Genomic DNA, 23,152 nt, shown 5'->3' on the forward strand with positions numbered 1-23,152 from the left:
CTTCAACCGATAGCTGACACGTGGGTTGGCCAGTCAACCGCAACAAACAGCACAAATTGCTAGCAAAACAATCACTGGCCAGCATTAATGGTCTTAAATTGACCAATAACCAACCAGTAAAGGCCGACCTGGCTCCAGTGGAGAACTGGATATAAATTGCTTAAAAAATATAAATAAAAAAAACAACCAGCTATCTTGGATGTCATTGAGTCTTTTCAATCAAAAAAGAGGGAGAGATTTTTCAAACCCGACTTCTGGCACCATAGTAGTATTTGAAGTTTAAGTAGTAGTCTCGTTGGCGTACGATGGCGATGAGGGAGGGCGGAGGGGTCTAGGTGTCGAGGCAGGTGCGCCTCCTGTTGGCCAGGAGGTCTCTGTAAACGGAGGAGTTGAGGAAACGGGGGTAGGAGTCGCGGTGCATCAGGGTGTAGATCTGGAACTGGGCCTCCTCATACATCAGGTTGCTGGGCTCCACCAGGGTCTGGTTTATTCCTTCTCTGACCCGCGAGTCCAGACTCACCTGGGGTAAGGAAAACAAATTCGATTTAGAAACCACGGTGGCTTTTTAAGTGGTTTGTAGAGATCAGTGGCTTTATTAAGGCACTACACAAACTACAGATGTGCCTAACATTAACAGATACATTTGGTTAAACTAGAAACAGCCTGGCGGATCACTATTTGGGCTCTTACAAAGACTGAGAGTCTACAGCCAAGGTAGCAGCTTTGTGAGTATTGGACAAATTGAAAACTTGACCTTATGATGGTGCTAGATGAACAGTTGAGGGATCACCAAATTCATTAGGATTCATCATCCGAGGACCATGAATGTCTGTACCACATTTCACAGCAATCCATCCAATAGTTGCTGAGATATTTGATTCTGGACCAAAATGGTGGACTGTGACCCTGCAAGGTCCTGATTTCATGTGTTTTGGTCATGTCTGTCCTCGAGGAGGAAAACTAGGTTAAATTAATTTTGCTCTACTTCTGTGGTGGCTCGCTTCTGCTGAATGAACACAAATACAGCCAGTACCTCTTTGGGTGATAATATGGACACGTAGTCTTCGTATATGATCCTGGCCTTCTCCTCCACCACTGTCGGATCCATCTCCTTTTTCAGCTCTTCACAGGCCAACCAGAAAAGCAGGTTGTCCTCGCTGTACTCCGAGCGCAGGAACTCTCGGAAGATCTCCCGGCCCTCCAACGAACGCAGCATCATCTCAAAGCTCCGTGACCACGACAGCAACTCCTCTAGACTGGGGTGTCTACAGGCGGACATAAAAACCCCCAAAGAGGGTTGTGAGTGAGATTGACGGTGGCACACAAACACACACTCATACTGACACAAACATGCAAGACTCACTGTTCTTCTGCAGCTTCAATACTGTCCATCTTGGTGCACGTCTGTCGTTCACTCCTCTCCATCCTGTCGTCATTCCTGGATCGGCAAAATTATTAGACATGTGGACGTTTCTGGCAGTTTAAATGGATACGTTTGAGTTACCATTAGATTCACTTGTAGATGAAGAGTTCCAGTTACATCAGAATTAATTTTCATATTCGACATTAAAGTCACTGTTTACGGAGACTTAAGGCTGCAACAATACTTGGAATCAATAAAAAAAGAAAGAAAACACTATATCCAAACAATTTAATTTCTCCTCACACTATGGAGGTCCAGAGCTAATCAATAAGATCAGTATCAGGGCTGATCGTCTATAGTTCCATGTGTACACCAGCTGTCAAAATGCCCGACTGCACTCTAATGCTAAAACCCTGGAATCGCTTCATAATGCCCAGCATGCGAGCAGGTGACCCACAGAGCCAAACGAGCAAATAAATGTCAGCCAGGGGTTTCAATTAATTCTATCCACACTGACAACATGCACCAGTGACTGTCAGCAAGGACAGCAGCTGTGGGTTAATAAACAAACTTTAAATATTCCACGGTCCAGCAGGTAACTTCACTCTCCATTCATATCATTCAAAATACAAAATGCCATTGGAAACCATTGCTAAATGACTCAAGTGACATCTCCTCAGCTTGGGCTTGCAACACTGCATTACAAACTGGGGATGTCAAGTTTGAAAGGGCAGGGTCTACTGAGGTGCATTATGGGAAATGTAGGATCCCGTGTATTTGGAGTTTGACCCATATTAAAGACTAAAAGTGAAAATATCTCAGTTCAATTTTGACCATCCTCTTTTTCATTGGTCACAGGCAACTTTCTGAAAGTGCAGTAATAAATTGTTGGAGCACCCCTTGAAATTGTTCGACACCATATGCAGCCTGTCATGGGGGGCGCAAGTCAGCAATATTTAATTAAGGGGTCACAACCCAAAAAGGTTTTGATCCACAGCCCCATATGCACTATTATTTGACAGATGGAAAATAAGTCAGCTACCATTTTGATAATCAATTAACTGTTTAAGCAATTTTACAAACAGTATCTAGTAACAGATTCTACATTTGAGGATTTATCGCATCTATTTGTCATATGTCACAGAAAGAAATTGCAATCTGCAATTTTCAAACATTTTGTAGCCCAAACAATTAATCGATTGATCAAGACGGGCAGATAAATCAATAATGAAAGTGTTTTGTTAGTTGCAGCTATACGCACACTGGGAAGCATCAGTGTCAGCTTCAACCGACGAAAATAATGTAAAGTAAACGTTGCCACATATTCAAAGTTGATGAAACAATAAAGCTTCAGTTAAAGCCTGTATGTGAACACTCGAAACACACGGTAGACTCTCTGTCTATCGTAGCTCAGTCACAGTTGCTGAGTCCACAAAGCAACACACACTGAGCTGTCTATTTTGGTCCCACCATGGAGGATCTTTCCTTCCTCTTGCTGTCTCTTGTCAAAGTCCCCATTGTGCGGCAGTAATGGGCTAAGCTAGCCACAGCCTCCCGGCGCCCTCACAATACAGCTAAATATACAGGCTGTTCTTCACAGCTGTTTTGCATGTGATGCGTGGATAGAAATAGAAGGCATCCCAACTAGATAAGAGCCTTGTGTGAGGGCGGGTGAGGAGGGGTTAGAGGGTATGAGTTATAAAGTACAGAAGAGAGAAAGGGAGGATGGATAAAAAACAAAATGTAACAGTATGTCGTGACCCATTAACACTTTCGTGCACGCTCACCCTCAGTCTCTAAATCTTGACCACAGCGGCAGATGAGATTTCCTGTGACTCACACTCAGATCTCTACCGCTTGACTCGGCATGATAGTAAAAGAAAATGTGACACAGAGAGTACTATCCCTCCCAGCCTTCACACCAAAAATGAATAAACATATCGGGCTCCTGAAGACAGCTTTCTAAGGCTCATTCTGGAGATCTGACACCAGCGTTTGATTGAAAAACACACAGCAGAGTCACAGATCACTCACTACGGGCCCGGTCCACAAGCTGCCACCACTTCAGATGAAGTGGTGTGAAAGAAGCAGCACATTCACCATTCACTGCCTGAAAACAATGTTTCATTCACTCCTCTCTCCCGGCAAGAGTGCAGCCACAGCGAGGCAGCTGTAGGAACCGCGCAGCAGTTACTGGTTTTGGTGCCTTGCTCAGGGGCAAAGTGGTGCAGCAAGTCTTTGTGCAAGTTTCTGGCCCACAGTGCAGCCTGTAAGTATATGGGACACAGTTTTTTTTGTCATGTTGGCTGTAAACTCTACATGCACATCAGGTGAACAAGGAATTAAAGCTTTTCATTATCAATTGACCTGGTTTATGAACTGTTCCAAATGCCCAAGCTGACATATTTAAATTGCTCGTTTTGCTTTTGCTTCCAAAACCCAAAGATATTCAGTTTATACTGTAATCATAGAGCACTAAGTAAAACAACAAATATTCACATTTTTAGAAGCTGTAACCACTGAATTTTTGGCATTTTGCTTAAAGATTCAAAGAATAATTGATTATCAAAATTGTCAATCCAGTAATCAATGAACTGGCTAGTCCTTTCAGTTCTAGTAGGAATTGCAGCCCTTTTTACACATTGACTGCCTGAAGTGTACCACCCATAAACGCCACCAGACACCTGACCTGTGCTGCAGCCACAGGTACAGTAATCATCCAGTATGGGTGTAAATACTTCAGACACCCTTAAAGGAATAGTTTGACATTTTGGGAAATACACTGAAAAGGTAGAAAAGATTGGTCCCACTCTCGTATCTGTACGGTAAATATGAAGCTAGAGGTTCCCTGTAAAACCCAAACTAGTTTTTACCTTTCTGTTTGTGCACAGATTAGACAAACAAGATATGACAAAAGATATGACATTTTTAAAATCTGGAGAGAGCCAGGCGAACAGTTTCTCCTTCAATGGTTCCAGTCTTTAATTGGCTAACAGTGGTATTTATCTTCTAATCTAACTCTAAACAAGAAAGCGAATACACACATTTCCCAAAAGTCAGCACTTGAACATACCAGTCACAGTTTCAAAGCCAATGGACTCAAGCTAAAACAATGAAATGTGTGTCACTCTCCTACTATTCACGCATGAACTGTAGTTATTTAAATACAGTATTATGACATAAAAAAGGGAAATACCTGCCTTGCATTTTTTCACATAGAATTTGCATTACCAACCACCCTGCCATGCCGAAAAGATTTTCAAACACTTAAAATGATTGCGAAGCGGTGGAGTAGCGAGGAGACAGGCAATCCTTGAACTAAAGGTGCTGGGTTGAAGCCTGTGTGTCCGCCCTGCTGAAGTTTCCTTTTGCAAGCAACTGGGCAAATGCATTACACCTCAAGTAATTTCCATTCACTCCCCCCAAAAGCACATCTCTTAAAATGAATGTCACTGGGCTTGAGTACTTCAACATTGTTGATCTACAGTAATGGAGAAACCCCAACCAGTGAAATATTAAAATCATCCTGTATATTCCCATAATTACCTCTCACACACACCTTTACCACAGACAAGCTGTTTCTTGTACCAAACACTGTTCCAAACATTCAACTACCAAAAACCTGGTTCTCTGCCTGCAACATCACCAGCATGGCCCCTTAAACTGTCAATTTTATATTAACCCAACATTGTCCATTACCATCATGAGACAGAAAAATATAGCGACTGCAGCAAACACAAAAACAGCACTGTGAAAAGTGATATACAAAGAATAAAGTCCATTTTAATGGCTGGAATCAGGTGATGTCTATGGTCTTAACAACATGTATCATTTTGTTTTATTTGCGTAAACATTAATATTACAAATGACGTGATCCACCACAGCCATTGTTGTGTTTTGTTCAGGGAACGCCGACGTCATTTTGGGCTTTTTTCCTGAACTAAACCGAGGAAGTCTTTTTAGGCAAATTTGTGATTTTGGCTTATTTGAATAAAATGTAATTGCCATGTCATCTGGCTTCATTGTTCATCTCTATTAAAATATGGACTGGTCTGTAGAAAAAGCTTTACTGGCTCCCCACGCCAGGCACTGGATCAGGCACCAGCGTCACTATCAGTATAAAGTCTGTAGTCTCCAATTTCAAGGGAACTCAACCTCAGTGTAACATCACAGATTAGACAACAGGATTAAGGGCAGGACCAACTGTTTGTTGTCTCAGGCACTGAGGGTATTTCTCTGTTTCCTAATAACACTCTTTAAAAACGATCGTTCTTCCCATCTTTTTTAAAGGCAGCTTCAGACCAACTCCAGTCAATGCATCACAAGCAATGTTGCCAATTCTTCACCAATTAAAAAACAATACTGGCCTAAAGTCGATCAGGCTTTTTTCCAATCTTTATTCAAGAGTGTGGTCAATTTATTGATTTCAGGTTCAGATTTTGTAATGCTTTCCCTCAAAGACCTGCAGACTGACATATATTAACTGTCCTTTTATTCCAAAAGTCGTAAAGAAAGGAAGGGAAGTACATATAATAAAGCTGTGGGGGGTGAGAGTGGATGAACGAGCCTGCAATGAGGCAGGCATCATTTCATTGGTCAAAACTACATCTGGCATTCTATTGGTTGGGAATTGTTGGAATTTTGTGTGCACACAGCACGCAGTTTGAGCAGAAGCAGAGCAAATCTAAGTGCAAGCAGGGGCTGTTTGAGTGCGAGGGCAAAGCTTTGAGGGAGAGCATTACAAAACCTGAACGTGAAATCATTAAGTCATGCTCTCAAATTGAAAGACCACGCTCTTGAATAAAGATAGGAAAAAAAGGCCCAGAAAAGTCAGCAGCAGCCTGCAAGCCCTTGCTTCTGTAAAGCTCTTCATAAAGCAGCTATACTGTAGTCATCACATGGCATAACATTAATTGCAAGTCCAACATTCACTCTCCTTTAGCTCTGTTTTGGTCTCCACCATCTCCAGAGGGAAACATCTGGCTCTGCAGCTGCTAAATGCTCCACTATGTTCAGCAGCTGGTCACTAAATGTGTCTGTCTAATGACACTATGAGAGCTGTGAGAGTGAACCACAACAGTTAAATTGCAGCCGGACAGAAAAACAATGAGCTGAAACTCATTATAAAGCTCAGTAAAGCCGAGGGGAGCTGCAGATTCAGGCTCATCACTACGAGCGACCCCTTTCACATTGTTTTCACATCGTCATTTGATACATTTTTCTTATAAAAACATTGATTATTACCCCTTTAAGTACAGTATTCTTATCCCGAGTAACAGTCGACCTGAAAGTCAAATGATAAAAAAACTGAGGTGACATGTGTCTCTGCAGACAGGAGTGTATAGTATAATGTAGTATAGTGGTACAGTATTTTCTTACCAGAGACACTTGCAGCAGCCACACCAGCAGAGGCAGCAGGTGTTGGGTCGGGGCTGTCCAGGGGCCTGGGGTGGGGCCTCGATGTGTGCCGCCTGCCTTTTTCTCATCTCCACTCCACTCACACTACGGGGCTTCACAGTGGACACACGCAGAAAATAAACACAGTTACATACCCTTCAAATGAATAATAATATAACAGAGAGTGTGCCGTTTTAAATTTGTTCCCCATGTTTGAATTGTGGCTCACCGGCAATATATCTTATAAGAGTGTGTGTGTGTGTGTGTGTGTGTGTGTGTGTGTGAGAAAGAGAGATGACGCGAGAGAGGGAGAGAGAGAGGGAGAGCACTCGAGCAGGACAGAGAGGATTTCCCTTCCTTTTACGGTACAAAGGTTTTTGGCATTAAGCCAAGTCTTTCACTTGGCTTTGACAGACACTACACATTCATTTCAATGGGCGCAGACAGAGAAACGAGGTCTACACATCACATACACGGACAGACACACGCGCACGCTCGTATTAACCCATCCAGATCTCTTTATATTCGTCTTCTGTCCGGCTTGTTGTTGCCTCAGAGCGTGCAACATCCTCTGCACAGGCAGGAGATGAGGATTTAAACAGGGACACACCACAAACCTCTAAATAATGTGGTGCTTCTTTTATACCGCTGTGTACTGCTGTTGTCTGAAGGGCTTCAATTTGTTTTAAACGAGACCAGCTCATCATTCCATTGCAGATACACAGTCATGTGGTTTCTGCTAATGCTTTGATGTTTCTGTTGCTCTGTAATGAATGAAACATGTCAAGAAAATGTGCAGTATGTGGTGACACCTCAGACAAAAGTCGGCATGGCTGTGAGGCTGCACTTAGACACAGCTCTGCTGCTAACGTCAGCATGCTAACATGCTCGCAGTGTCGATGTTAACATGCTGCTGTTTAGCAGGTATAATGTTTACCATGTTCACCTCCTTAGTTTAGCATGTTAGATGATGATGATGATGATGACGATGATGGTGCTAGATTAAAAGTCATTAGGATCCATCATCTGGGGACCATGAGTTTCATGCCAATCCATCCAATCTGGACCAAAGACGTGGACTGACGTAGAGCCGAGCTGCTAACCTGGCTAAAAGTATTTGATTGTTGAATCTTCTCAAATGTGACGTTTGTCTCCATATTATTGTAAACTGACTGCCTTTGGGTTTAATCTAAACATGTTCTATAGTTTAATTGATGCTCTAATGAATCTTACTAGGGCTGCAACTAACAATTATTTGTACTATCGATTAATCTGCCAGTTAGTTTCTCGATTAATCCATTAATCGTTTAGTCAATGAAATGTAAAAAAAAGGGAAGAAATGGCATTCACAATCTCTCAGAGGCCATGGTAATGTCTTCAATTAAGTCGCTTTGTCCAACTAACAGTTTAAAACCTTAAACTATTCAATTGACCGCCAAATAACCTGAGAATGTTTGGTATTTTTGCTTAAAAGATGACTGAAATGATTAATCGATTATCAAAATAGTTAGATTAGCTTTTCAGTCGAAGTGATTAATCGGCTAATCTCATCGTCACCATTTTTTCATTGGGACTATTTCCTACTGAAGAAATGTTCCTGATTAAAACAGACAGAGCTGTAGCCATTGAGTTTGAGTTTCTTTTCAAAACTTTCTCTTTGAACAGTTTAGCAAGACCTTCACGAGCCATTTCTCTGCCACTGCAGTGACACTCAAGCATGCTTTTACCTAGAGCTGCAACTAACCATTAATTTCATTATCGATTAATCACACCTTCCCAGAGCCCAAAGAGATGCTTCTTTTGTCCAACCAACAGTCTAGAACCCAAAGACTCTTCATTTACTATCATAAATTAAAAAGAAGCAAATCCTTACATTTAAGAAGCTAGTGGGCAATTCATTTTCTTTCAATCGCCTAATCGATAAATTGACTAGCTAACCGTTACAGCTTTAATTTTACCTATAAGCCTCAAGTAACAAGTGCACCTAACAACTACATAGTCCCGCTCCGTTCTCCCTTAGTCACTGAGGACAATCCTGGGGTCTTCCCTGGCCTTTAGAGAGGCTTTGAAGGTGGATGTGCCAGTGGCTTCTGCCTTGCAGGTAGAAGAACCCCTTTAACATCACACAACAGCCCCGATAGCGCGTTTCAACCCTTTAGGCTACTCTACATAAAAATAACTCATTCTAAAGCCTGAGGTAATAACATACAGTATTGTCTAGTAATGCTATTTTTCATCTTCCTCAAAGCGGAAGATAAACCACACAGGCAGGTTTCTTATGAGCTAAATAGGCCGGGAAAGCCCTCATCCCACCGTGCAGCAAGCTTAAAGTATAACAGCCCTCTCACAACACTACGAAGATCAACTGAGAAGAGGATGCCATGTCAGAACTAATTCTCCTTTTGTTACCAGATAGATGAGATAATAATGAACACAGACTCCACTTCACAATTTGGGGCATTTAAGCTTAATTTCACCAAGGGATGTAGTGTGAAAAATGCACTAATTAATTGCAGTCTTGTAGTCTGGCAATCGAAAGCACGATAAATGAAACAGAACTCTTACCTCTAGAGCCATGGTTCAAATTAAACTCCTCATTAAACACTTAAAAATCCAAATAAAATAGCTGCGCTCCAGTACCAACAGAGGAGCCTTCTCTCTTCTCTCTCGTTCCCTCTGCATACGCACACATGCGATCTACTACAACCAGGATACACGGCAGGTAAGGCTGAGACGACCTGCCTGATATGCAAATATCGCCGCCTGGCCAGTGGAGTGGCCATCAGTTATTCAGCGACCAGGCAGCGACCGTGGAAAAACAGGCGGCTAGATGCAAACGACAGCGAGGGTACGGCTTTGTTCTAAACCCGGAGAAGGAGGCCGCATTGACAGGACATGCAAATATGGAGTGGAAATACAAATACACCGAGATGAGAGGAAAAAGAGATGACGAAAAAAGAGAGCCACAAGATCTTCCATACATGCATTGGCTTATTATAGTATTCAGATGACGCCCCTCACACATTTTATTAATTCAGACATGAATTAAAAATGCTTGACGAGGCAGAAATTTGAACTACCAAAATAAAGGACGTCATGTCAGCCAAAAACAATCCAATGTATTTAACTAGCTCTACTGGGTGGAAGCCTCCACCTTGCTTCACCATCACATTATTAGCCAAGGGATGAGCCCTAAATAATATTAAGTCTGTTAAAGTGTAACTACACACAGTCTAAAAACACTGTTGTATTGTTTAGCACACAATTAGCCTAGTATCCACCGAATCGAATTCTTTTGGACGATTAAATCCAAATTACAATAAAAGTTAAAAGTCTTCACTTATATGAACTTTTTAAAAGGTTTTTTTCAGAGCAATTTTCAGACCAAACTCAGATCAAACTAATCAGAGGAGAGGAGTGACTGATTGGAATACAGCCTATAACTTCTTGTAGGCAGAAAACACCCAAAATGGCACAAAAAGTAGTCCACATTATCACAACCCACCCAAAACTGTTTTTACCCGTCCAAGTAAATAAAAAGTAGCTCAACTCAGCGGAAAACACTGGCTACTAGTTAAGGGAGTTAGATGGAACATTCATTTATAGTCTCCCACTTACGGACTTCTGGTCGTCAGGACTCCTGGTCGATGAAACCTGCCTCGTCTCATGTTTTACCAGAAAAACACAGTTTGTGCCACGGTTTTCTCTCACAGGCGAGAAGTAAAAGTCTAAAAAGATTATCTCCCTATCAAAGAAAATATACGACCTGGTGGGTTTTTCTTTTTTTGTTGTTGAGTACAACCTTTGTCTGAAGCAACAGGGCTGAGTATTTAAGTGACAGAAGAATGACCATTTTAAGTACTATCACACAATTTTTCAGCCAACTTGTTTTGTTTATCAGCAATATTCCATATCAACATGATCACAGTAAATGACAAACATTATAGGCAGCAGCATACGAGGCTACATGTAAAAAAGTACTTGGATTTTATTCATACACACTCAAAAGCACAAGTTTGCCTCAAAGGCCTTAACGATCTGTTTAACATAAGGCACCATCTATTAGCTGAGTATAGTGACGGCTTTTGTTGAAATATCTTTACTCCATACCCTAAAACATCCGGCTAACGGAATGAAATAACAGAAGAAGAAGAGTTATTCAAAACTTATACTTAATAATAATTACTTTAACAGTCGCATGAGACGTAAAACAGAAGCTTCTTCAGTTGGATTTTCTGTTTTAGCAAAACATATGGTTCTTAACTACTGAATTTGTTACATAAATATTAGAGTCATCATTTATTTAGTTTATTGTTCAGTACAAATAATTAACATGAGCTCCACTGTGAGGACAGATAATCTTGTGAACAAGTGTATTTAAAAAAAGCCCTTTAATGGGGAATACAGCAGACGCACTGTGGGGCTCAACAGGTTTTTTCTTATTTTACACCTTTCAGCAGATGTAATAGCTTGTGCTTAATGACTCGGGTTTTGCTGACATCTTTGTGAAATGTGAGGCTTTACAAATCATGTCCAATCAATGGACTTTGATGCAGATCAACTTCAACCAAGTGTGTGTCAAAGATGATCTGAGGAAACAGGATGCATCTAATCTCAATTGAAAATGTCTGAATACAAATGTAAATAATATGGTTACATTTATCAAACAAAGAAAAAAAAAGTCAAAGTACGTGAATATGTTTGAGTCTGCACTGTACATGCTACTCTAACGCCCCATGTGGATTTTCTATTGAGCAACAGTAAAAGAGTTTGCTCGGTTGTCATGGAGATGTTATAAAGTTGTCATGGAGATGAACATCTCTACAACTAAGCCAACTCTTGTCCACTGAGAAAGACTGCTAGATGCAGTTGAAAGCTCTTAAAAAAGCTAGTTATTGGTAAATTGCTAGTTAAGGTCAAGAGTGAATTTTCGCACTTGAGACAATTTTTCCCATTTTCCACTTGCAGTGAAGTGATATTAAGCAGATAACGAACATCCACTCCCTCTTTCTGTTTCTCTTTTTTTTACTTAGGAAGTGGAAAAGAACAAAAGAATAAAAAATATAATGTATATCTTCTCAACAGTGAATGTGAATGACCAGTTTATTCCAACAAAATAATTTTGAAGCACTTTAACGGACGCATTTGTTTTTTTTTTACAAATGTCTGTCCATTTGTGGGATCAAAAGCTTTCAACTTTAAATAAGTGAAACATCACTGAGCATCAGAGTTGTAGAAATAGTCACCCTTTGTTGTGAGGCAATTTGGGGGGGGGTGACTATTATAATACAGGATCTGATCATTTAGGCTATATCGGGGGTGTAAAAGCTAATTTTAGCTAATTTTAGCTCAATAGTTTTATTCTGGGATTCCACTAGAGTAGCTTTGCATGATTCACGATTTCAAAAAAGTCCTTATTTATCTTATACTGGCCCTTTATGCAGCCCCTCAGTTCAACCTGTCTGAAACAAGCCGTTTTAGACATTCTGAACATCCTCCAAAAACTTTAGTTTAGTGCAGAGTAGTCCTGAGCAGTCCAGTCGAATAACGCAACATGTGGCCCACTTGAATACAAGTTATTATTTCCCTCTCATTTAAACAACGTAAAGTTGGAGACTAATAACAATAAAGCACACAATCATACTGGACAGGCTGTCAAACTTACCATGAATTAGTGAGTTCCTAAAAACAGGTCAGACAGAGCAGTCATGGTGTGAGGTAATAGGTTGCTGGACGATAGCAGGCTGGTTGACGGAGTGACTGCCTGGTGGACTGTCTGAGCGTCTGTTTGGCTGGCTGGAGATGCGGGGCAAGGCGAGGAGCTTCTTTTCACCACAAGGAAGAGAGGTTACTGCTCTCACCATCCCTGACTGACGGGGCACAGAAAGGGACACGAGAGCTGAGGTGAAACGTAACTACTTCCTGTCCTGGTTTCCTTATTTCACTTGCTCCTCTTGCTTCACTCGCCGTCGCCTCCTAGGCTTCCTCGGATGTCGGTGAAAGGGTCATTTATGGACTTGAGAGTACAGGGAGCGGTGAAGGTACGGCATCTGGAAAACACACGGGGCAAACACAAACAGGCTTTACAGTCAAAATCACAATCATTTTATCCACCGAGTAAAATAACGGACGAATAACTGTATATGTGGTATGGTTGGGCGACTGATGAATATATTGACCATCGCCAGCTGATTTTTTGTCATTTTATTTGACTAATTTAATGGTATTAAAAGTGTGCACGAACAGTAACTGGCAGTTGGAGTTGGGCTGTGTATGTGCAGTTGTGCACACTGATCATTTAGCAGCATAGTTACGTTATCCATACCTGTTTGTTCGTCCTTCATCTGACGTTTCAGTAGAATTCGATTTTCACATTAAAGACTGTGGATGTCAGAGGATAAGGTGAAGGCAAATTTATTCAAACAGAATAAGTGGGGACTCCCCCGCCCCCCGGACTGCGCCACACACACAAATGAATGAATATAAAGGCAAATACCGGTTGGGAAATTTTAACATATCGCTCAACCCTACTTTGCACTGGTCGAGACACTTTAGAGTTGAAAAATAAACTTGTCGGTGCTCTCTGGTGGAAAAACTATGTGATGGCCACGATTGATAAGTTAATCAAATAGTCGACAATCAACAAAAAATGTATCTTCAACAATTTAGGTAATCGATTAATCATTAGGATTTCCTCCATTGTTTCCTGCTTGTCAAAATGTGTTCGTTTATCTCTGGGTTCAACTTATTTTAATGGACATTTCCAAGTGCTCCAGAAAACTGTAATTGGGCATTTCTCAAATTTAAACTACATGTATAATAGATTAATCTGAAAAATAAATGACAGAATAATCAAAAATGAAAACAATAATTTGTTGCAGCCCTATACTGTTTCTAAACTACCTTAAGCATTTCTGTACGGCAGCCTCTCGTTACTTATCGGCCGACATATATACGCTGATATCTGTGATAAGCTAAGGGATGTGGTCAATACAAGATGAAATCAATCAAATCAGGAAATGAACAAAATGCAGTACATGATTGATGATGCTGTCCTCATCATTACATTTAGTTTAAACACTCATCATGGAAAGGATTAAACCCATCATTGGGGCCACAACCCGGCGCTCAATCACAGTCAGATGCTGTTTGCTGGATTTTCTCCCTGAAGGAAACTAAAGGCTACAGAGCCTCCCAGCTTGCTCTCATGCTGCATGTTTTCATATAGGAATTACTGTTCTAACAACTTGCTCACTTATAAACAGCAACTTAGAAGTGTTCACATGCTGACCTCAACACTGGAGACTCTGTATGTTGTAAACTATCACTAGTCTATTGCAACTCAGTGACTAAAATTAGCAAAAGATGCTGAAAAACAGTGAACAACTTGGTGATATTTAAAATTAAACTACATTAAAAATGTGTATTTATAGGAGGTTCTCAGCCTATTATGTTTCTGTGATACCTTACTTGAGTTTCACAGATTTTTGTCTTTAGTCTATTCAGCTATTTTTTTGCCTGAACAAGTGAGAGAGCTTGTAGCACAAATCAAAACGAAGAGTTCACATTTATCCACCATCCCTCCCATATGACACAGCATGGTTGGAAAACAAAAGTGTCCCTTGTATATTCAGAGTCTATGAAGAATGATTTTGCATAGCTGAGTGCAAAGATAAGGCTTTTGTGTTGTACTTTTGAGTTTGAACCGGCTGTTCCCAGGAGGAAGATGGCCACAGAGTAACTTTAGTAACATTGCTTCCTAAAAAAAAGAAGAAGAGAATTATGAAAGTGTCTGGACTGCTGAGGAGCTGGGAGAGCGAACACAGCAGTGGGGCAGCATCCTTATGATGCCGGTCTGCGTTACGTCTGAGCTAGAGCCGAAACAATTAGACGATTCATCGATCGGTCGATGGGCAGAATAATAATTGGGAACTATTTTGATCATCAATTCATCGTTTTTTAAGCAAAAATAGTACAAAAAAATGGGTTATAGCTTCTTAATTGTGAATATTTGCTGCTTTTCTCTGCTTTATATCACCATAAACGAACATCTTTGGGTTTTGAACTGTTGGTCAGACAAAACAAGACATTTGAAGATGTCACCTTGGACTCTTTTTTTTTTTTTTTTTTTTTTTACTATTGCATGATATTTTAAGGCTGAACCAGAGATCAAGTAATTGAGACGATAATAATGTAAGCGACGTGGGTGTGAGAAGGAATAAATCAGTCCAACAAGTTCTGGGTTTTCCTCATAACTTTAGTGAAGTCCCAAAAACACCTATATGTTACGTTAAGCCATTATACTCCTCTCCATCCCCCGCAAACTCCCCTCTCCTCCTCTCCTCTTCTTCTGGCTTCTTCTCAGTCGAACTACTGACTGCATGAACAGCGCCGCCTAGTTGAAAATACCGGATTCTGGAACATCAACTTAACATTGCTGTAAACACTAAATATGCAATAAACAAGCTGATAGTAATTTAATAAGAATATGCGACATTTATGTTTGCACAATTATGTTTCCATCACACAATCTCACACTTACAATTAAAGTAGTCATTATTTGCAGCCCTAGAGTGAATCATAAAGCAGTTTATAGTCCACATCACATCACAACTATCCACCAAAGAAATAAGCCCTCTAGCCAAGTTAACTCTGCAGTTTCAATGAGAACAATCAGGATATCACTCAGTGTCTTCAGGGATCATTATAGTGTTGGGTAACTCTGCCTCTGTAGAGTGTCAATGCTTTAAGTACACATCTTCAAGTACAATATAGCCACTCTACAAGCAAGTAACATCAATCTCAAATATGTTATATGGTAAGACAGCTCGTCTCTGAATGAGGAGTAAAAGCTGAATGAGATGAATCAGGAAGTCTCCCAGGATGTAGTAGCAACATCACCCGGGCTCCTCTGACTCAACACACCCATGGGAAACTGCAGTGAGGGTGCTCCCTCAGCTGTGCACTACATGATCTGTTTCCAATGCATTACAATAGAGGGGGGAAAGGGTTTAAATAAGTCTAAAGCAGTGACAAAATGAACTTTAAAATGAGGAGGTTGACCAGATAGTTTATGGTGGATGCATGGAGTGTGCTGTCGCAGCATTGGATCTGTTGCATCTGCCTGAAGGCCTCGTGCATATCTTCAGATAAGAAGTAGTCGGGCTCATCGGACCCTGCCCTCTCCCTCTGTGCACTAGCTCTGCTGGCTAGCTGCTGGGCTGGGTGTTTTGCATGGTTTCTCCTGCAGCTGCCCGAACCATCTGAGCCCAGCCGCTGCAGGTCCGACCAGCCGGGAGAGGAGACCCCCCTCCCAGCTGACACCACGGAGTGATAACGCAGTTGGTGAGAGGGTTGCACAGTGCTGACTGTCGCACCGAAATTTTTCAGAAATCAAACACCACCCACTTTCTACTTGCTAGCTTTAGCCGACAGCCTGAGATCCGCTATCTCTCGCAGCGAGAGGAGAAGGTGGCAGCTGAACAGCAGCTAGCGCCGTGCTAACGTCAGCTAGCCAGCCCGTGTGGAGCATTAGCGCAGAATAATCAGCATCTTACCCCTTTCTGATGGGCTGTCAGTGTCCTAGGGTGATAGGTGTGAAAACGCGACGTCCCGATGTTTATTTAACGACATCGTAAATGGGAATCCTGCGGTGTAATGTCCATCGCCGCTGTTTTTCTGCCATCCGCCCCACTTCAGCACCGAACGCCGCCGAGCCCCTGGATGCACTGCGCAGGCGCGCTGCCACCGCTGCTCTGTGGCTGCAGTCGGTGAGAAGATGCACTGCTGAGGCTCCACATACAGTCTATAATGCACGGAGGGTCACATTACATCTCTGCTGTACAACAACCAAGCTCCAAAATACGAGATTTAGATCTCAAAACTGCGCTGTGTTGAGTTTATTCAATAGCAAACGTTTCCAAGACACAAATCCATATAAAATCCATATAAGATCTTAAAATTATCGTCTGTCTTAGACAAAGATAATGTGGTAATAAAGCTCAGACAGCCATCTATTCATACTAGAGGATATTTGTCCTCTGGTTATAAACCAGAAGAATTAAATGCCTCTACAAACTCACTCACACACACAACTTCCTGTAGTGTTACATCAGAGCAATTTCTGTAAGAAATAGTCACTTCAGTAATGTTACGTAAGTGTATTTTTGTTACAGCATTTTATAAAAGTGGGTGTCAGTTTTATCCAATAAGATCATATAATATGTTGAATTATTCCTCTTGTTTCTTAATATATAGCCTTCCATTGCTGTGGGCTATAGTGTGCCTATTCAGTGAGTTCATAAAGAGCTTATCATGATGTTTATGTGCTTGGTATATTTTATAACATCTATAAAGTATAATGGTCCTATAGTTCAATATATATACATTGTATATTGTGTGGTAGTTGTCTACAAATTAATAGATATTTATGACCAGAAATATGGAAACATTTTAGGCGATTTCAAAGGAAGTCTGGTCCATCTACATCTACATCTACAGCGGATTGTTTTCTAACATCTTCCTTACATGACTGTTACACAAACTAACAAGTCAGCTGAACTCACTTTGAGACCTGTGTTTCATGCAGTAGAAAATGCTGAAATGTCAAATAAAGCTTCTACAGAAACGGATTACAAAAAACATCTTCTCTGTAATCTGTTTTAAATTGGCAATGATTTTGTATGAGGTCAAGCTACAGGTATATTCAAAACGATTAAGAGATTTATCCAACAAGATTTCAGTTACCCCTTGAATTATTATCAGAGATCAAGGTGATCCAGACCATCTTTTCCTGACTTTAGTATACTTTTCTGTACCTTATACAGTCATGTATCATCTATTCAGTCGAAGCCACATTTTCAAGAATAAATCATTATTGCTGAGAACATTTGAATTAGTGTCTCTCTGTTTTTTTTGTTGGATGTTTCACTGAGTCGACGTGCATCTGCAGCGTGAAGCAGAGAATCTTCTCCTGTGAGCCTCATAAGTGACGATATAGCTCAAACTATATTTCCCCGCCGTTAACACAGGGGGGCACCAAAACTCTGCTCTCTCTCTCTCTCTCTCTCTCTCTCTCTCTCTCTTTCTCTCTCTCTCACACACACACACACACACACACACACACACACACACACACACACACACACATACACACACACACCTCGAGCAGGGACATATCTGAGTGTGTGTAAATCGACTTGTTAATGCTGCATGAAAGACAACGACAAGGACATTATCACTGCTGCAGTGACAATTAGAGGCTTTTAGCTGACAGATAAAACATTTTGTTTCCAAAAGTAACAGACCAGTTTGCATAAAGATGGCCGTCTCCAGGTTTGGTGCTTTTCAAATCGATTTATGAGGCAGAGCTGTTTATAATGAAGTGAGCACTGCGTGGAAACTTTACTGGAATGGATGTGTTTAACCTGTTGATTTACTGTCTGCTAGTTGCCCATCTTTAAGCAAACGACACACTCAGTGCTTAGATATGAAGATCTGGGACTCTTTGGAGGGAGGATGGTGAAAAGGTCATAAGAGGGAAGCGAAGATGGAACATGTGTATGTTCCTTGACACCGTTAATTTAATAGGAATCTGAAGTGGCCTGTATCAACTCCTGTTTTCTTCATGTGCTGACGAGTGGTGCACTGATTTGCATGTGAAAAGGTCAAGAGCTACAGAAGCACGACTCTACTTCATTGTGGCTCTCAAACATGCGGTAAGAGAAGCGTGTGTGTCTAAGGGATGAACCTACAAGTGCTAACATTTCTGTGGATCTGAATTTATATACTCTGCATGTGCAATGAATCATGATTGTGACAATTTCTGTAACTTTCCATAACCAACAATCCAGCATTCACGTCCACTTCATGTGGCGATTGACCAGGTGGGCAGAGGTGAGATTAGAGCCAGGGGTGGAACTTATTTTTAAGCCCTATTTTTTTCATTCTTTACACAACAATTTCTGCCACTTTTTGGGTGTGAAAATGTACTCTGTTATCCCCTTATTCAAGCGATTATCACGTCTCTCTGTGACGGCTGCCCCCCCGCCCTCCAGTGTGGACATTTGGAGCAGCTATAAACACTTTAAACTTTTGACCTGACAGGATGACACTTCCTACGAACAAATTCCTTTCAAGCATAACCCAACCCTTAGAGGCTACAGCCATGCAAGCAGCTCTGTAAGGCTATACTATATAAATGCTAACGTCAGCATGCTAAATGCTAACACTTGCTAATTACCACTAAAGACAATACTGTATGTGGGGCTGATGGGAGTGTCATTATTTTTGCAGGTATTTGGTCATAAACCAAAGTATTTGACACATAGACATGTTTAACCCGATGATGGCACAAGAAGAAAAGTCAGGGGCTCACCAAAGTCATTAGGGTACATTGTCAGGGAACCATGAATGTACAAACTTTTGTGGCGATCCATCTGGTAGATGTTGAGACATTACATTTAATAAGTGAAAACTTTGACCTGCTGGTGGCACTACACAATTAGCAGAAGACCATGGATGTCTGTACAAACTTTTATACAGTTAGATATTTCAGTTTGGACCGACGAGGTGGATCAACTGACAGACCGACATTGCCATCCCTTGAGCCACACTGCTGGCATGGCTAATCACACATTCACACATTAACCTGCAGACCTTATTACCATCTCTGCTCCAAGATGTGTCTGCGGAGTCATCTTTCACCCTGTGGTCATTGTGTGATTTATCGAGCCAAGCTCAGACAGCCATCTGGGCCTTTTCTGGAGGTAATTCATTTGACGGCTGTTCTTATGTATGTGTGTGAGGATCAGCCAGACACAAAGACAGGAAGTGAAAGACAGATGGACGTACAGAGAGGGGCAGACATGCTGCAGTCATACTTATGGTAGCTGTCTGGTTGTCTGACAGTCTCACAGACAAATCATGAGGGCTGAATGCACATAAGCATTACAGACTCACAACACCAGCAAGTGTCTGGTTTCTTCTGTGCCAGTGCTCTCAGGCCACTCTGGGAAAAACAATGATTATGCCTGGTTGAGTTGAAGTTCATAAACAACATTACAGGGAGTTCAATCTAGATCAAGAACTAAACAAGTCAAAAGGGGGGGGGGGGGGGGGGTAATACTTCATTAAACACTTAAAAACAAATTTGATAAACTCTAACACAGACCTACTCTATAAACAGGTGTGTACGAGTATTTATACCACTTTATTTGCGTTCACTATATGCAGTTAAAATCTGGTTCACATGTCTTACCTCCCCTCACTAGCTCAGCATGGAGATCCGAGCATATTCTACATTTTAACTTCTTGAATTACACTGAAAAATAAAAACCTCATGAAAAAGAAATAAGATGGCCGTTAAAGATGCAAGAGCTGCCTCCCACCAAATCTGTCACATTCGAAGTCTCCGGTTCAGTAATGCATTCAGTATAGTCACTACAGCCCTTTTCCTCAGTGATGGATTTGAAGCCTGCCCAGGCGAGTGTGAAGGCTTTATACTTTTTTCATGAGAAGGGTAGATAAAATAAAGCTTAATACCCCTCCGACTGTCCATGACCTAGCTGTAAAACTGCAGTTTTTCTTATATGAAGAAGTTTTGAGCAACTTTCCCCCATTTACCCTCATAGAGACTGCACTCTGCACATTAAATTACTGTCTGAGTCGTGACTTAGCAAACTTAGACTTTTACTGTACGTGAGGTCGTACAAATTCAACTTTCGTTGTGCATCTTTTTAGCCACACGAGCGATGTGGTTCCAGGGATTGTAGTGTCATATCTCAACAACTATCAGATGGATTGCCATTAAATGTTGTACTGAGGTTCATGTTTCCCAGACAATGAATCCTACTGACTTAGGTGATTCCCTGACTTTTCATCAGATCAAAATTTTAATTCGTCCAATATTTAGGTTAATGACTAAATACCTGAAAAACGAATGACATCCCGATCAGCCTCAGCTGCAATGTTAGCATGCTAATATGCTAAACTACAATGGTGAAAATAGTAAACATATTCTGTGAACAGAATTTAGCCCAAAACACCGCTGTGACTTGGTGCAGCCTCAGAGATGTTAGCATCATTGAGCAGTCAGCTTCTGGCTGGTACTGCCCATTTTCAACATTTACTTTTGGTAAAATACCATACAATTTCTGTGGTACTAGTACCGCATGTTCCTTTGGTAATTTCCTGTGGTCATTTCTGTGTTCCTGTGACATTTTTCTGTTGTATTTTGGGACGTTTACCATAGATCTTCTATAGTATGCATGCAAAACTCACTGTTGGAAATAGCGTGACTAATTTACTCCTATTATTTGCATATGTAAGAAGGAGAGAGATGTACCATGCAAACATTCGCACAAATGACATGCCAACTACGACTTCAGCCTGCTGCGTCTGTTTGATAAACACACCTAATGTGTTCAGGACCAAATGCGTCACATCTGCACCTGAAAAAGGCACAAAAGCCTTTGTGAATGTGGCCCTTTGTCTTAGTCTTACAGTTAAACCTCCTCCTGAACAATCCTCTATCTTTAATAAATCCAAACGTCAATGTTCTTCTTTTTAATGTGATGTTTTATGGCATTTTAGTAGCTGACTGCTACATTTCAATTGTCATCCTAAATCACATGTTAGAATCACAGGCACAATTTGTTCCGCTCATATCTGTCAGAGTTTCATTTTAATAGACAAATGTCCAAAGGGAAATTAAAAACTAATTTCATGTCCTTTTAAAGACAGTTTCCATGGCGTTTCTTTCTTCTGTCTGCACAGAAAAAAGGATTGGTAGTGGGGGAAGGCAGCAGTTACCTGGTGGGGATCTTATCTCCGTGAGACAACGTGACACCTCTGAAATTGCCCTTTTACAGGATTTCACCACTGCCTACCACAGAGTCTCTGCACGCTGCTGTCCTGAGGCTGATGTGTCAAAAGCATGCCAAGCTACAGGTGCAATATTACTGGTATTTTATATTTCTACATTATATCTGATGGATGTGGTATGATATAGCATCAGTGTTCATTCTGGGTGTTTATTTATAGTATAGAAAAACATCAAACATCTCAGTCCACTTCCTGGGTTCAGTAACACTTTGCATTTACATTGCAACTTTGCAGACTATATACTTTGTTATTTGACTCAACACATCCATTTCATGTCTTCCATTAGCAGCGAGAAGGGTAAACTTCATTATAATTTATAAGTAAAGATTAGGTTATTTTTATAGTATGTGAGAGTCATGGTGACGGCCTGTATAGCTGCTGTGAATACGCTCTTCAACAAAGAGAGAGCATGTAAAGCTTGGAAAGAAGTACAGACACATTTTTATTGTACTTTCTTATTTTACTGTTCGCCCAGAGCAGGAGGCTTTAATGAATGATACTTCCCATATGAATGCATTTGCAGTATGTTTCTGAGAGAGACAGTCAGAGGGAGATAAAAAAGGACAGTCTTGCACATCAAAAAAGATCTCATCGCACATTTTCAAATGGGAACGGAAAAACATTTTCCCTCCACGTACACCCTCCAGTCCTCCTCCAGTGATTATTCTTTTACAAAGTTTCTGCATTGTAAGAGTTGAAGGTGTAAAATATAAAGTGGCAGCGAGGTGAAATGCTTGACTCTCTTTGCTGGAGAACGTAACCTGAGTGGGAACAAAGCCTGGTTTTCTCTGCTTCAGACACAACCATGTTTAAACTGAAGCTTATTGTTATACTGATGATCAAACTACACAGCAGAGCAGATGGTTAATTGATATAATCAGCAAAGAATTTCCCAGTACACGCAGTAATAAAATGAGTTTAGCAGGAAGATTAGCGTGTGTCCAAACTATGGGGAATTGTTATGTTTTGATGCTAGAGACTTGTCAAAGTGCAGAGTAGAACTGAAATAAATTAAACAGGAGATGTGGAGGTGCGGGGAACCAGCAGGTACACGGTCACTGTCTAGCCCTCAGGAGAATTAGTTTTTACTCTGAGAGGTGTTGAGGCAGAACACAGCACTTTTCAGCCATCTCGTTTCTGAGGTACAGGGAGCTGAAAATACATCACTGTTAGAAAATTAAACGAGTTTCTGAAGTTGCTGTTTTAAAGTTAGAGCTCAAGTCCTGATTGTTCTGGAAATAAATCCTTGCAGTGTTTCTTATTTAATTGGACACATTTCTCTAAAGGTTCATGCTCTCAGTCAACACATCCATTAAAACAGACTCTCAGTTGTGCCCAACCAGCCTGGAATAAAGTGGTGCTTTCAACTCAGATAACTTTATAACAACCAGGTACGTGATCTGCTGGTAAAACGATACGTTCAGAGACACACAGATAAAGGACTGCTGGTGGTAAAACAACATGAACAGAAAGTTCAGTGTGTTTGTTTTCTTTATTGGATTTAATGGA

At 41.0% G+C, this 23,152-nt stretch overlaps 1 protein-coding gene across 1 annotated transcript; it reads right to left on the bottom strand.

Moving 5' to 3' along the window:
• Positions 1 to 331: 331 nt before the first annotated feature.
• Positions 332 to 12,485, bottom strand: rgs17 (regulator of G protein signaling 17). Its single transcript, XM_070916302.1, has 5 exons — positions 12,426 to 12,485; positions 6,743 to 6,873; positions 1,364 to 1,438; positions 1,034 to 1,265; positions 332 to 520 (listed from the first exon to the last, which is right to left on the bottom strand). Exons 1-5 carry the CDS (start codon positions 12,426 to 12,428, stop codon positions 332 to 334), a joined length of 630 nt encoding a protein of 209 aa, XP_070772403.1. The 5' UTR covers positions 12,429 to 12,485.
• Between the last annotated feature and the right edge of the window lie 10,667 nt (positions 12,486 to 23,152).

The sequence above is a fragment of the Enoplosus armatus genome, chromosome 12, assembly GCF_043641665.1.
Source record: "Enoplosus armatus isolate fEnoArm2 chromosome 12, fEnoArm2.hap1, whole genome shotgun sequence".
NCBI classification, from domain to species: domain Eukaryota; kingdom Metazoa; phylum Chordata; class Actinopteri; order Centrarchiformes; family Enoplosidae; genus Enoplosus; species Enoplosus armatus.

Bases quoted from the DNA above. Each gene is read 5' to 3' on its own strand.
- rgs17 (XM_070916302.1), bottom strand. The intron at 1,439-6,742 runs GTAAGAAAATAC...TTGCCGATCCAG, and splicing joins GGCTGCTGCAAGTGTCTCTG to GAATGACGACAGGATGGAGA. The intron at 1,266-1,363 runs GTGAGTCTTGCA...GTCCGCCTGTAG, and splicing joins ATTGAAGCTGCAGAAGAACA to ACACCCCAGTCTAGAGGAGT.